Raw genomic sequence first — 14,017 nt, 5'->3', positions numbered from 1 at the left:
AATGTACTGAAAATGCTTCTTAAAAGCATTTGTTTGCAATTACCCTTTAATACAAGTAAAATAACCACCTTTCAATGCAGTTGACTGCTCCCACCAACCGAAGGCCCTTTTATTTGGGGCAGTATTCGGCACAGGTTTAAATGAACATCCCAGACCATCAGCTAAGAGGATTGTTTTTTTTCCCCAATTCACTTTCCATTAATCTGCCACAACGAGTGGCTTATCTTGACACGTCAACTTTGATATAATTGGGGCAGCTGTTTACTATTGTTGTGAAATCCTACCTGCATTGTACCAAAAGTCTCCTCTCAAAGCTGAATCAAATTCTTGATTCCAAGGACTTATTGTTTGATATGTAAAGGTATACGTTGCTTTTTCAGTACCTGTCACTAACCCCTACCCCTACATCAACTCTCAGGGCTTCTGTTGCACAGGGATACACTTTGCTGTCCTGATCTGTGGAGGTATACTGTAGCCTGGTGTCCCCGCTAGTGTGCATGAAAATCACCTATACGCTACACAGCAACAGCCTATTGATGACAGACACTTTCATGTGGATAACATTCACATTCTGCCAATGTACCAAAGGTTTTATGGGTAAGCCAGTGCAGACTGGCAGAGCAAAGCTTTCTAATTTGGCAGTGTTTTAAAAGAAATTACTTCTGATGATTATCTGCATCCAGTCCCAACACAGCTGGGGGCTCATTTAATTACATCAAAGCATTCAAGTACTTCGTTTTAAGGCGGTTTGTATTAAAATTAATGTCATTAAAAATGCATGGTCCACAATGCAAAAAAGCTGACTTGATTTTCCAATACAAGTGTATATGTCCATAGATCAAAGTTCAAGGGCCAGAGGTCTATGTGACTAAAAACAAACAAAAAAAGATACTGGTTATACCACTGAGCTTATGCCACCCCCACGAATATACCCCTGCCCCTGCTGTGACACTCTGGGATCTTTGAGAGGCGCTATATAAACATCATGACTATAAAAAAAACAAGACATTTCAGCTCTTTCCTTCCACATGATTGACACACACACAGACTCAGTGTTCTGATATAAAACATTTGTATTTCTGCATGTTTCAAATGAATACATCGGTTTGGAAAACAAAAACAAAAAAGCGAGCACAAAAAAAGAAACAAAACTCCCATGCTTATTCGCAAGAACACCCCCCTTCCTGTACACAGCTCTTCAGACTTCGACCGTACTCAGTGACAGATGACGCGGCAGAGCGTCGAGTGAACAGCTGAGTGGACGAGAGGCCAAATCCGTCCCCTTCGGTGCCTCCGTGCGCCTGCGGTCACTGGGCCGTCTGATGGGAAGGCAGCTTCCTGCGGTCCTTGGCCGCGTTTCGCTTCCGCTTCTTGCTCAGGAAATTCTCCAACTTTCCGCTCTTCTTCAGCTCGCTGTACTTGTCGGCCAGCTCCAGCCTGCGCTTGTCGGCTGCGGGAGGGGGAGCAGGGGAAAGGAGGAACGGTCACACCGTGCTTAGCTTTCAGGCCAACAGCATGGGCTGAAGCCCTGAGACCATTACAAAAACAAGTCGGTTCCAGCGTGCGACACTGTACCCCTGTAATTACTAAGGCCGGGGATGCGAATCAAGCGGGCGGTGTGTGTGAAACGGGACGGACACGCCAAGTCCTCCCTAGTGACACTTACACTTCTTGAGGAAGAAGGGTCTCTGGCCCTGGCCCACTAGCTCCCTCTGCTTCCTCTTCAGCTCCAGCTCCTTCTCCCGCTGCAGCTGTCTCCTCTTCTGCTCACTCTCCTGGTTCACCTGCACAGACGGGCGTCACGCAGCTTTGAGTCCCCACTCCCTCTACACTCACCGGCCAATAATTCTGTTTCTACTAAACATTCTTCCCCAAGTGCACGGTGGTCCTTTGCTTTCGGAGACCAGGGCCCACAGAGGCAGCTGAGTGACATTCAACTAATGTACAAGCAGCATGAATTGGATGAATTTGAATGCCAGGGCAACTCACCATCCTCTTGAGCAGCAGCTCTAGCTGCTCCTTCTTCTTTTGAGTTTTGACCTTCTTAAGCTTCTTCTTGATCATCTACAACACAAAAAGGAAATGTCTGCTTTCAGGACATTTTCCTCATAGACCCATAATGATATGTGTATATATATATATAAGCTCATACTCATAAGCTGAGTACATATCTTATGGTAAAAATGAGTAGGGGTGGTGGGCACGTAATAGCATGAGCAAACAGGACAGGTAAGTAAGAGGTAATGCGGCATGTATAAGGGTAAACAGAATATGTAATATACTTAGAAAAATAAACCATTACAATGCCTTGCCTAGTTAACATTTTTAATTTTAGCTGCTAATTTTGCACTCGCTGTGTATTTTTATTATTGGAGTTGAATGTGTCCTAAACATCAGTAAGCAGGGAAATGATTCCTATTGCACTTAAACAATGAAGACTCATTTTATCATTAAAACATGACAGTGTGTGTGAAAGGACTTATTAAAGGTACACTTTACTAGCAGGATAACTGGTTAAGATGGTTCATACTCTCAAACTGCACTAATAAGCCTACATCAACACATAGCTCCGTATGAGGCAGCAAGGTTAGCTTGAAATGTGTGGGTCTAACAGCAGTAGTAGTTTATGCTGTCTGAGGAAAGAATAAGATCAGAAGAAAACCTATAGTTTGTAGTACCTCCTTTTCTTTCCTCTTTATGTCATCAATAAAAGAGTAAGTCTTCTCAAAAATCTCTGGCTTATATTCCCCAGACAGGTCATCAAATCGAGGGTCCCTCAAAACCTGGAAAAAAATTGGATTGTTAATTAAAACACAAAACCTTAAAATTCTATTGGCTATGTAACTACTATACCCTAAGGTCACCAGTAAAACATTTACGCAAAAACACAAAAAACAGAACAGACTAGGACATCTGATGTCAAAACACAGTTATAACTGACAGTTCAGAAACAGAAGTTAATATTGGACTTGTGTGTCATGTTTAAAATCTACACCACCTGCACCAGCAGGCTCTGCTGTCAGCTTAGGTCCATATGGTTGGATTGCTCCCTTACTCCCCTCTTAATTAAAAAAAAAAAAAAAAACACAGGATACTTAAGGAATGCATGCCCACAGTTATTTGGTTGAACATCAGTAGGTTATGAGGTACATAAGGTACATACTCCAAATCTGATGCAAGTTAGCAAGCTACCACATATGTGCATGTATACTTGAACTACACGTGGGGTACATATGCGCAACAGGAATAGTTATACTTCCAGGTGCTTGTTTGGTGACCTAGATGCCATTTGTTTGCCACCTGAAGCAACGGTCTCAGCATCAGGCATTGTATGTGGCTGCCCCTCAACAGCTGGATAAGCTTTACACTAAGGCCAGCTGTTCAAGAAGTAGCCTTTCTATGACATTCTAAAGCAGAAGGAGAGGGATGTTTACTTCAATCTGTATTAGCAGCGGAGCTTTACTGATTATATAATTTATGAAACTATTAGGCTGAACTGTAGTTTTAGGGGGTCTTATTCTTCAAATAACATCAGGTAAGTGACATTACATTACATTCATTTCGCAAATGCTCTTATACAGAGCGACTTCCAGCACAACAGAACATAAGTGCATCCGTTCAAGCTGACTGAGAAACAGTCTCAAACCAGGCTAACAACACTCCCAGACCAGTGAGTGTGAGCATAACACTATTAAAGTCCTACCCTAAATTAACCCGTGCAACTCGAATAGACAAGGGAAGCCAAGTGTACTATCATCTATCAATTGCTAAATCACAGAATCCAAAACGCATCACTATACTACACATAAAATGAACAGGAAGTACGGCAAGTTGTTAGGTGTCTGAAGGGTTAGGGTTAGGGTTGAAGAGGTGAGTCTTCGACTTGCATCAGAAGATGGCCAGCGATTCCGCTGTTCTGATACCTGTGGGGAGTTCCCACTCAGGGGCCACTACAGAGAAGGACCGTGTTTGAGAGGAGGGACCCACTGAGAAGGGACAGTCAGTTGCCCCATGGTTGCAGAGCGTATCGATCTTGGTGGAACACAGGGTCTGAAGACCAAATGTAGGTATGAGGGGGCTGTCCCATTTACTGTCCTGTGTGCCAACACCAACATTTTTAGCTTGATGCGGGCAATAACAGGAAGCCTATGAAGTGAGGTGAGGAGGAGAGTGACTTGACTACATTTAGTGAGATTGTAGAGACTGTGATGTTTTAACTGTGAAGGACTTCACGCACAAAACTTGACTTTACCCCAATGTTGCACATATTTGATAATGCTTCAGATACTTCCTTCAAATAAACAGCCAAAACTTACTGTTTTTTTGACAGGCACAACTTGTCTTAGAAACGGAGCAGGCCTCTTAGCAGATATTTCCATAGGCCTAAAAAAGAAAAAAAAAAACGACTGTTTTAATGACTCGGGACAGGGAGGGAAATCTGAGCCTGACGATTTTGCAGCACAGATCTTAAAAATTCAGCAATATTACTTTTTTGACTGGCAGGGCAAAGCCAAAAGATCAAATAAATGCCCAGTCCAGAGATTACAAATTGTGTAATAAAGTTTTCTTGGATCTGTGTATCTGTGCATCTTATTCTGTGTGGATGACGCTGTATCACTGGCTTTACATACTGTGTTACAACATTTGGAGGGTAAAAACACATATGCCAGGATGCTATTTGTTGACTATAGCAGTGCTTTCAACACAATTATTCCATCTATCCTTGTAACTAAGCTGATAGACCTTGGCCTCTGCAATTCCATCTGCAGGTGGTTACAGGACTTCCTGACAGGCCGACTGCAGATAGTTAGGGTTGGAAACAGATATTCATCCACTGTAGTTCTGAACACCGGAGCTCCACAAGGCTGCTGTGTCAGTCCTTTACTGTACAGTCTGTACACATATGACTGTGTGGCTAAATATCCTACTAACAGCAGTGATAGGACTTATTACTGACAACAATGGGATGGCTTACAGGGATGAAGTGAGGAACCTAATCATGTGGTGTCACAAAAACAATCTGTCCCTTAATGTGGAGTAAACTAAGGAGCTCATTATTGACTTCAGGAGAAGTAAATCAGTACACACACCTGTTCCCATAAATAACACTCCTGTGGAAATTGTTAATAGCTTTAAGTTCTTAGGCATTCGTATTTCTGACTCTCTCTCCTGGTCTCTTCACATCAGCTGTGTCATCAAGAAAGCACACCAGGGACTCTATTTTCTGAAGTGTCTCAAAAAATATGGCTTGTCCACAAAAACCCTCATTAACTTTTACCGTTGCACAATAGAAAGTCTTTTGACAGGAAGCTTATTGGTGTGGTTTGGCAAAATTACATCACATGATCATACACTCCTGATGAGGACAGTAAAAACAGCATCTAAAGTCATCGGATCACCATTACCACCAATACAGGACATTTACATCAAACGCTGCAAGAAGAAGGCACTATGCATTATGCAGGACACAAGTCACTCCGCTCACAGTTTTTTCTCTTATCTCCCTTCGGGGAAGCGCTTACAGAGCATCACAGCGCGGATCTCCCGCTTCAGGGACAGTTTTTACCCTCAGGCAATAAGGCAACTGAACAAGAGTTCAGTTAGAAGGAGGGCTGAGGTCTGAAAAAGTCTTTTTTTATTGTACTTTTATTGTTATTTATTGGTATTTATTGTTATTTATTGATATTGGGCTGAGAGAGCGCCAGGGCGCATTTTATTTCATTGCTTATGGTACTCTGTATTTGTATGCACATGACAAATAAACTTGAACTATTCGGTGCCTCAATATCTTCACTTCAGAAAGAGTAGGGAATGGAGGAGGATTACCTGTTCTTGTTCAAACGCTTCTTCTTCTCTGGCGCTTGTATGCTTTTTGCTCCATAGGCAACTTTGTTGTAAGCTTTTGTTCCAACCTTATTCTGCAGCTTCATGATGTCCTCGAAAGACATTGTTGATAGTTCTGCATAAAGGGGCAAAAATTAATGAATACAATGTAAAATGCAAACTGACATTTATTTGTCAGCCTGGTTTCATATAAATCTAGACTATCATTATCCCCGCCTCAAATTTAGCAAAATCGTGGTGTATTTGCGTAACACAGTTAAATTTGAAAATAAGCGATTAACTTTTATTTCAGTGACGAATGAAATAAATCATTCACACTGCCAAAGCCAAGTGGCAATGCAATGCAATCACCTCTTTTGATGTCCTCTTCGGTTTGCACTGTTTGATCATTGCTTTTGACGGTTGATTCTCCTTTTTCATCTTCGGAAATGTCATGTCCAAAATCGCTATCTGATCCAGCCACATCCTCGCTGCTGTCATCGCTCCAAACATCCTCTTTGATGTTGACCTTGTCTTCCTCACCGTTGTCATCTTCATCACTATCTTCAGATGCACCACCCTCTTCTGTAGATTTTCTTTCATTTAAACTTTGATCACCACCGTCTTCTTCTTCTTCTTCTTCCTCTTCCTCCTCGTCAGTCTCTGAGTTATTGTCCTGTTTAAAGTTCCCTGATGAACTAATCAGAGCAAAATTTCTTTCAAGCTCTTCCTCGGACTCATCATCACTGTTAACGGGTTCGGCCGTCGCCATCCGGGATGCTGCTTTCAGTCTTTTACCTGTGCCAACCCGGGATACTTCATTGCCTTTTTGTTTGAGAATAGCAGGCTTGTTTTTGCTGGCCATCTATTAATATACAAAAAAAAAAGAAGAAAAGAATTTGGGAGACGTTTACCGGGCTGGTTGCCTAGCTAGCTAGCACTTCAGGCTGCTAAACAGCAAATGTAACGATAACGTAGTTGAGCTATCCAGTCTGAATTTACAACATAAAAAGCCAGGCAAAACTACGGAGTCTTATCGTTACTGACTGACTTGCCTAATTAATTTATATGGCCAACTGTGATGTGGTGAATTACCTATTTCATTTGACTGAATCTGCGGGCAAATGTCAAAAGGAAAATCTTATACCACATTATACATGTGCTAACCATGTCCTAGCGAGCGCCCTCACTACATTAATTAACGTAGTTACCTAGTGAAATGTGGTCACACTCAAACGAAGAGAACGGATTTAACATTATATTGCATGATCATTATACGCTGCCTTTCGGTCTGGAGCGAAATAAAGTCCCCTGCTTCTAAGGCGGCCTTTCACTACACTTTTAACACAATCCCATTTAATTAGCAAAGTACCTTTTTCAGAACACATAGTCCCTATGCCAGGGAGGCATATTTAACATTACATGTGATATAATAGCTATACACAGTCATACTTACATTAAAATCGATAAAACTCAGGAATTTTGCTTCAACTGCTATCCACGTGAGTCCATGTTTGTTATCTCCAACGCGTCTCAAAATGATGACGTAGGACCTTTATTGTACTGTACTACAGAGGGCGCTAATTTAAAGGGAAGTCAGTCTTGCATTCTGCGGTTAGGTGTTCAAAATGCCAGAAAAGTTACAATATATGTCGAAATGAATATAACTAACAAAATTTCACTGTAGTTATTATTTTGTGATTAGCATGGAGGCTGTTGAAATGTCAAGTGTAACACGTAATGCCACAATAACAAAATGTATGTTTACATTTTCATTTATTCCCTGCAATACAAAAATACTGAAAGAAAATTCAAAACAGGTATAAAACATTATCCTTTACAAATATTACATTTAACCATGGGAGACATAATTTGCCAATTCAAGAAATCATAAAGAATTATTTATAGCGTAAAACAATCATATCACAGCTTTATGGTAAACCGTTGTAGAGTAATGCAATACTCTCCATTCAGATTTTGCCACACGGTTACTTTCTGATTTCTAGTACAATGCAGAAAAATGCATACTCAGATCACATTTTTGGAAAGGCACATAAAACCCACTGCATTTGAAAATATTTCTAGTGACATGATTCTGCTGATAAACAGCATGTTCACGATGTAAAACACAGTACCTCAGTTTGCAATGGCTATGAACGTGTCAGAGGTAGTAATGTTGCATTTATTACCGCAATTCACTTTACTGGAAATCCTCAGACATCTCCTGTCTTGTGGTTAAAGAGTCAGTGGTGAGACCAGGACATTTGCGCACTTTATCTCAGTTTTGTGCCCATTGACGAGCGGCCTTGTCAGTGTTCAAAAAGCTGCACAACACACTATGTGCTCAGCAGTATTTCTTGGCATTGGTTATTCACCTGATAATTTTACAGCTATTTTTGCTTGTAGGGAAGCCGGCAACATCAACACAGAAAATACAACATTGTAACAAGGACAATAAATATCAAAATATTGTAATATGTAAATGCTTCTATAAATTTAGCTACTCCAACATGTTTGGTCAACCAAACATTAAGCTTGATAAACCATAATTAGAGCTTTAATACAAACCAGTTTGATACATTTTCCTTTATTCCTCTTGCTCCTGATGATCCATTTTTTAAAGTGGAAAACAGCACCCTCCTACACTGTATTTGTGCACAACTGACACAATGTCCTTGATCAGTCTGTTCTTAATCCAGCAAAGAAGCTGCAGGGTGTTATGACAATATGCCATACAAGGTTACGCACAGTAAGTCCTAGACTTATTTCAGTACATGGATTCTGCAACATGTTGATCTGAAATGAAAGGAAGGAAAACAACATGAGTACTATTTCATGACACATTTACAGTTACTTTTACCAAAGTCTGTGTGTGTGTGTGTGCGTGTGTGTGTGTGTGTGTGTGTGTGTGTGTGTGTGCGTGCATGTGCGTGTGTGTGTGTGAGTACATACATGCATATTGGGTGAGCATGTGTTTTGTGAGCAGATTATTAACCATTCACTCATGCATAACTATACATCTGACTGGAAAATTACCTTGCTGGAGGCTCCTGTGAAAGAAGTGATTGAGTTGATGCAACTCTGTGTCTTCTTGGTGTCCAGTCCTCAAGATGCAGGTGTCCATTGCATTGGCAAAGCTGGGAAACTGCTCGAGGGATACGCCATCCAACAGGGTGACAAAAGTGAGAGCGTCTGAGTGCATCGCGGCCAGGTCCGGTGCCTGATGACCACTCCCCAGTGCACAGCGGCTGGAGCTGGGTGGTGCGTACGCCCCCGGTACCCTGTCCAGATCCTTCAGGATGCTGTCGATGACGCCCTCATCCAGGACCAGCTCCGGTTTGAGCGGGTGCACAGCTGCGTGTGGCCAGCTGTAGACCTGCGCCGGAATCTCCCGGGCAGGAGGGCCGGTGCTGACGTCGGGGAAAGCCTTGTCCTGTGCTGGCGCGGGGCTTTGGGAACGACCCGCCACACGATAACTGTTAAAGCTGCTGGCTAGTGAGGAGATCTGCCGGGCGAGGGTGCTGATCTCCGCCTGCTCTACCTCGCTGTAGGGAAACCCAGTCCCTGGAGCAGGGGAGATGGCGGGGCTCAGCAGTGCGGAGGGAAGCGGGGAGATGCTCTGAGCACCCCCAGGGCTAAGATAAGAGCCGCCACCCGCGTGACCACTTGGTGGTTGGCCAGAGCCCTCCAGATGGAAAGAGCCGTCTGATGGCCCTTCACATGCGCCAGGCGCTGGCAGGTAGTCCGGGACCAAGCGAGCATGAGTGGGACGGCATGGAAATTCACACAAAGGGGAGGGGCAGGGCTCCGGGGACGGAGGAGGTGATGTCACTCTGACGGTGTTCAGGTTGAAATCCTGGTCTATGATGGCTGGGAGGGGCTCCGTCGAGGACAGGCTGCCAGAGGGCTCACAGTGGGGATCCTGGAAGGAAAGGTAGCTGGGCAAGCCCCCAGGGGGTGACAGCAGGTCCTCAGCATATCTGTAGATGTCCAGCAGGAAGTCTGAGTCGGTCTCATCTTGCAGGGAGGGCGAGTGAGAGGGCACAGAGTTTTGGGGACGGGTAGTGAGGAACGCAGGGCAGTCCCTCAGTTCAGCTGGTGAGACGCTTTCAGAGACCCGGTCATTTGACACCACACTGGACACTTCAGGCCCTGAAAGCCTGCTCGCCTTGTTCTGGGGCTGGTCACTTTGGTTGCTGGGTAATCTCGGCCTCTTCAGGTTTGGTACACTGTTGTCACTCTGGTAAGGAGGGATGTGGGACAGCAGGGGGTTGGAGGAGTGCTGAAGGAAGGATCTGAAGGGTTCTTGCATGTCAGCGTAGATTTTTTGTATTAGGAACTTGGCTTCGGTTTCACTGTAAAGGGTTAAAAAGTCTGTCATGATTCCGTTTTGATCTTAGTGGGATTATCAATTTATAAAGTGGTTTATATATAACAAGATTATCTGGTAGCGATGGAGTTAAAAGGACAGTGTGACAGTGTTTTTGTCAGCACCTCTGTACCTGATGACATAGTTGTTGCAGGTTACTGTCTGCTTCCCAGAGTCCTTTGCAGCTCGAATGTACAGCCAGGCCCACGAAAGATCCCTGCACTGCAGCCTTAATACAATCTCCACCAGGGCTTCCTCATCCACTTGTACTGTAAATCAGAGAGAAAATTACATTATTGAATTTTCACAGTTCTTACATGGCAGCAGTGTGGTGTAGTGGTAAGAAGCAAGGCTTTTAACAGGTGAGCCACTGTTTTTGTACCCTTGGGCAAAGTACTTAATCTGAATTGCCTCAGTCTATATCCAGATTTGTAGATAGGTAACAGGTAACACATTGTAAGCTATGTAACTGACTAAAGTTGATGTAATACACATGTGACTGGCATCTTTGAAGTGTATAAATAAGACTGTAGAGAGTCAGTGTAAAGTATTTTGAAAACATGCAATAGACAAAGAGTAGGTCAATATTATTAATAAAATCTAAAATGCTTTTTAGTCACTCAGAGAAAATTCACACCGATACTTACACAAAATCTTATGTGCTTCTGCTCCTAAAGTTAGGTCCTCTGGATGAAGCAGCTTGTACCACGACTGACCAATCATAGCTTCCATTGAGTAGCCAAGATGAAATGGCACACTGGAATGACCACAAAAGTACCACACATTCAAAAACATATCTTAAAGGAGCTCAAAAATTCTGTGAAACCAAATGAAACACACTTCATGTGGTAATTTTATTTAACACTTTGAAGTCTGCATTCTAAACTGAACATTTAGACCCTTACCTCTCAGACACATGAGTAAAGGTCATGTCAAGCTGGTGACTGCTTTTGAAGTGTTCTGTGAAGCAGTGGGAGTCGCTGTCTGCAGTCCTGTTCACAGTTGGGGTGCACAGTGCAAAAAAAGCATGGCCCAGGTCAGCACAGGCTGGAGAGGATTGTGGGACAGACTGAAAGTGGCCCCTGACTAGTATGGAGCAGCTGCCACTATGTCTGAGTCGGAATGATTTAGAGGTATGCATCCGGCAGACGAAGGCCTTCTCTGGAAGAACCAAAGAAAAAAGGATGTTACCGAATGCATCACACAAGCATTCACACTCAGTGCTGACAAAACACTACCATAGAAAAACTGCTCACTTAGCTTGTTCAAAATGTTGAGCTAATAATCTCAGCATAAACAGCACCTGTTTTGCCTGTTCAGGACTTAATATCAGGTCTATGTGGGCTCATGTAAGTTTTCAGGCAGTTTGACCATTTTATGTCTGTTTACCTGTTTCTGATATGGCATCAACCTCTAGCTGAGACTTCACAAAGTCCACATCCCTTTTTTCCACCATGTCATAAAAACTATCTCCTTGAAGTAGGTCAATCTAAAGAAAAAAAAAAACAAAACAGATGTGACATTTATTTTGCCACTTATAAACCTTTATGCTGAAAAGATTAGAGACCGAATGCTGATATGCGAAGGCAACATATCATTCTGTGTACAGCATTCAGATTCTAATCATTTCACCTTTAAGGTTAAAATATAGCTTTAATGTTTAATGTAATGTATCAGTGTGTTTCTGAACATGCACATGCTATATTGTAAGATGAACAAAACATCAGCTGCAATTATAAACAGGGCAAAATATAGTTTGAAAATGCCATGCACAGGATAGTTGTCTGTTATAATTGCATGTCAACATGGAATAACCTACCATTGAGAAGCCCAGGTACTCAGCCACATTCTCTGACACATAAATTAGCTTGCCTTCGCTGGTCATGGCAACAATGAAGCCAGGCAGGGCTTGTAGGAAGTCCTCATAGGGCAAATAGGAGTTTCCTCCTTTCTTAGACTGTAACTCTGATAATGACAAGCACCAAATGGATCAATGTGGCTGCAATAAGGCACTCAGAGTGTAGTGTATCTACACTTGAAGCTACGGTCATTTGGTAAAGACAGTGCTGGGTTTACCTTGATAGAAGACGGACTTCCTGATGTAGGTGCAGATGGCCGACATAGAGTGCAGGTAGGACAGGCGCTCCTGTTCCTCCACAGCAATGGGCAAAAGGGCACGCATATTCCTGATTTCTGCATTGATGTGATCCCTTCGCGCTTTGGACGCCCCCTTCGTCGACCTGCGCAAGACCATTGCGGAGGCGTCAGGACTCGGAGCGTATAGGAAAACCAACTACCAAACTGCTAAAGGACAGGCGGCACCTCCACCTGGTTTAGAACGGCATTGCCTCCAGCCGCAAGACACGACTTCGCGAAGTTATATGATTGCTTTGAACACGAGAGTTTATATTCCCCGTTTTTTTGAAGCATGCGTTGCTTTTGTGGAAAGGTATTAAAAGGTGGATCCTTTTTATCCCTCTTGCGTCTGTCTGTTTGAAGCTGTTCATGTGTTCTCCGGCCAGAGAGGACGGGAGTACACCACTGCGTTCTGTAATTGCGCGGGCCTGTGAAGAATCCTCCACACTTTATAGCCAGTGCTGTGAGTGGGCGTCAGAGGAGGCTGTTCGAAGCCTTTTAAAGAGGGTATCCACAGAGCCCGGCAGCGCACGTCAAAGAGTGTGACGCTCCAGCGACTGAGCGCTTTTATGCCCAGATACGTCCCGATGAAGAGAAATCCTGATCCGCAGATCTGATTTCTTTTAAATCACAGCCATATGCGCACCCTTCCTCACCTCTCCATTAATCCCTTGCAGCATCAATGACCACTGTATTGACAGTTTAATACATAAATAATGTTAAGTCGCCAAGGACAGGACGGGTTTGTCTGCCACAGGAAGCCATACCGCGTCTAGAATTTTATGAATATTAGTTGAACACAGGCTGGTACGGGATTTCATCTGAATTAGTCAAAGTTGTAAAGTTAGAGCTATAGCTGTATAATGCATCAGTGATGGAAAATGTTAACTTTCGTATTTTAAAACACGTGCAATGAGCAGCTACTGCACCTCCAATACTCCAAAATCACTTTAACAAGTTTAATGGTTTGGATTAAAAGTCCAGTTCTACACATGACCAGCAGAGGCAGGGCAATAATCCCGAAAGCATCAGGTTGCCTTGGTGCAGTAAAGGACTGACCTGAATCTCTTGCAGGCTGAAACTTTTCTCGCATTGACGCGTGCATCAGTGATGCTCGGGGATGAGCAAGGCGAAGACCCGCGTTTCCCATTCATCGGACTGGACTCACAGCATACCGTCATTTTCCTGTCGCTGTCGTTCAACAAAACAAAAAGTGGCAAAAATACATGTAGCTGAAATAGTCTTCGCTAATATTGGTTGTGACTCTCTCAACCTGTCCTGAAAATATAACGAAATTCTATTGTAGACCATACTGGAGAAGTTCAAGATGTTTAAGATATGATTATTAAAAGAAACATTTTAAACAAACACACATATTTTAATAAGTAAGGGACAAACATGCATCTTTCAGCTCAAGATCAGATAGGAATGCACCTTCTCTGCTTACCTTTGGAGGGCTATGTGTTCCCTGCCTCCGTTTCCTCCCTCTTTTTATAGTTCAGCGGGCTCAACCTGACACCTTTGTTTAAAAACTGGCAGTATGAGAAAGGGAAAAAACGACTAACGTTACTTGCAGTGACGCAATGACAAGTGATGGGATATTTTTAGTTATGTCCACTCTAAAAATAAGCGCCCAATCTACCCCAGCGGGGAGGCGGCTTTGGCATCGCTCAAAAAGTGACGTCTAGT

At 43.1% G+C, this 14,017-nt stretch overlaps 2 protein-coding genes across 2 annotated transcripts; both read right to left on the bottom strand.

Moving 5' to 3' along the window:
• Positions 1–1,100: 1,100 nt before the first annotated feature.
• rrp36 (ribosomal RNA processing 36) lies at positions 1,101–7,595 on the bottom strand. The gene is made up of 8 exons (XM_036520951.1): positions 7,280–7,595; positions 6,196–6,688; positions 5,827–5,959; positions 4,317–4,383; positions 2,679–2,783; positions 1,990–2,064; positions 1,667–1,784; positions 1,101–1,450 (listed from the first exon to the last, which is right to left on the bottom strand). The coding sequence occupies exons 2-8, from the start codon at positions 6,686–6,688 to the stop codon at positions 1,308–1,310; spliced, it is 1,134 nt and encodes a 377-aa protein (XP_036376844.1). The 5' UTR covers positions 7,280–7,595; the 3' UTR covers positions 1,101–1,307.
• Positions 7,596–8,809: 1,214 nt separating this feature from the next.
• Positions 8,810–13,749, bottom strand: LOC118772523 (neuronal PAS domain-containing protein 4-like). Its single transcript, XM_036520923.1, has 8 exons — positions 13,388–13,749; positions 12,269–12,432; positions 12,012–12,157; positions 11,582–11,681; positions 11,098–11,353; positions 10,840–10,949; positions 10,326–10,461; positions 8,810–10,178 (listed from the first exon to the last, which is right to left on the bottom strand). Exons 1-8 carry the CDS (start codon positions 13,507–13,509, stop codon positions 8,822–8,824), a joined length of 2,391 nt encoding a protein of 796 aa, XP_036376816.1. The 5' UTR covers positions 13,510–13,749; the 3' UTR covers positions 8,810–8,821.
• Between the last annotated feature and the right edge of the window lie 268 nt (positions 13,750–14,017).

This window comes from Megalops cyprinoides, chromosome 1 (genome assembly GCF_013368585.1).
Source record: "Megalops cyprinoides isolate fMegCyp1 chromosome 1, fMegCyp1.pri, whole genome shotgun sequence".
NCBI lineage: Eukaryota > Metazoa > Chordata > Actinopteri > Elopiformes > Megalopidae > Megalops > Megalops cyprinoides.
The sequence above is the reverse complement of the archived record's forward strand: the minus strand, read 5'-3'. Positions and strand labels throughout refer to the sequence as shown.

Coding starts and splice junctions, on each gene's coding strand:
- rrp36 (XM_036520951.1), bottom strand. CDS start 6,688: ATGGCCAGCAAAAACAAGCCTGCTATTCTCAAACAAAAAGGCAATGAA. Junction 5,960..6,195: donor CGAAGAGGACATCAAAAGAG/GTGATTGCATTG, acceptor CCCTTTATGCAG/AACTATCAACAATGTCTTTC. Junction 2,065..2,678: donor TAAAGAGGAAAGAAAAGGAG/GTACTACAAACT, acceptor TTTGTGTTGTAG/ATGATCAAGAAGAAGCTTAA.
- LOC118772523 (XM_036520923.1), bottom strand. CDS start 13,509: ATGACGGTATGCTGTGAGTCCAGTCCGATGAATGGGAAACGCGGGTCT. Junction 12,158..12,268: donor GAAGTCCGTCTTCTATCAAG/GTAAACCCAGCA, acceptor TGTCATTATCAG/AGTTACAGTCTAAGAAAGGA. Junction 11,682..12,011: donor AGTACCTGGGCTTCTCAATG/GTAGGTTATTCC, acceptor TTTTTTCTTTAG/ATTGACCTACTTCAAGGAGA.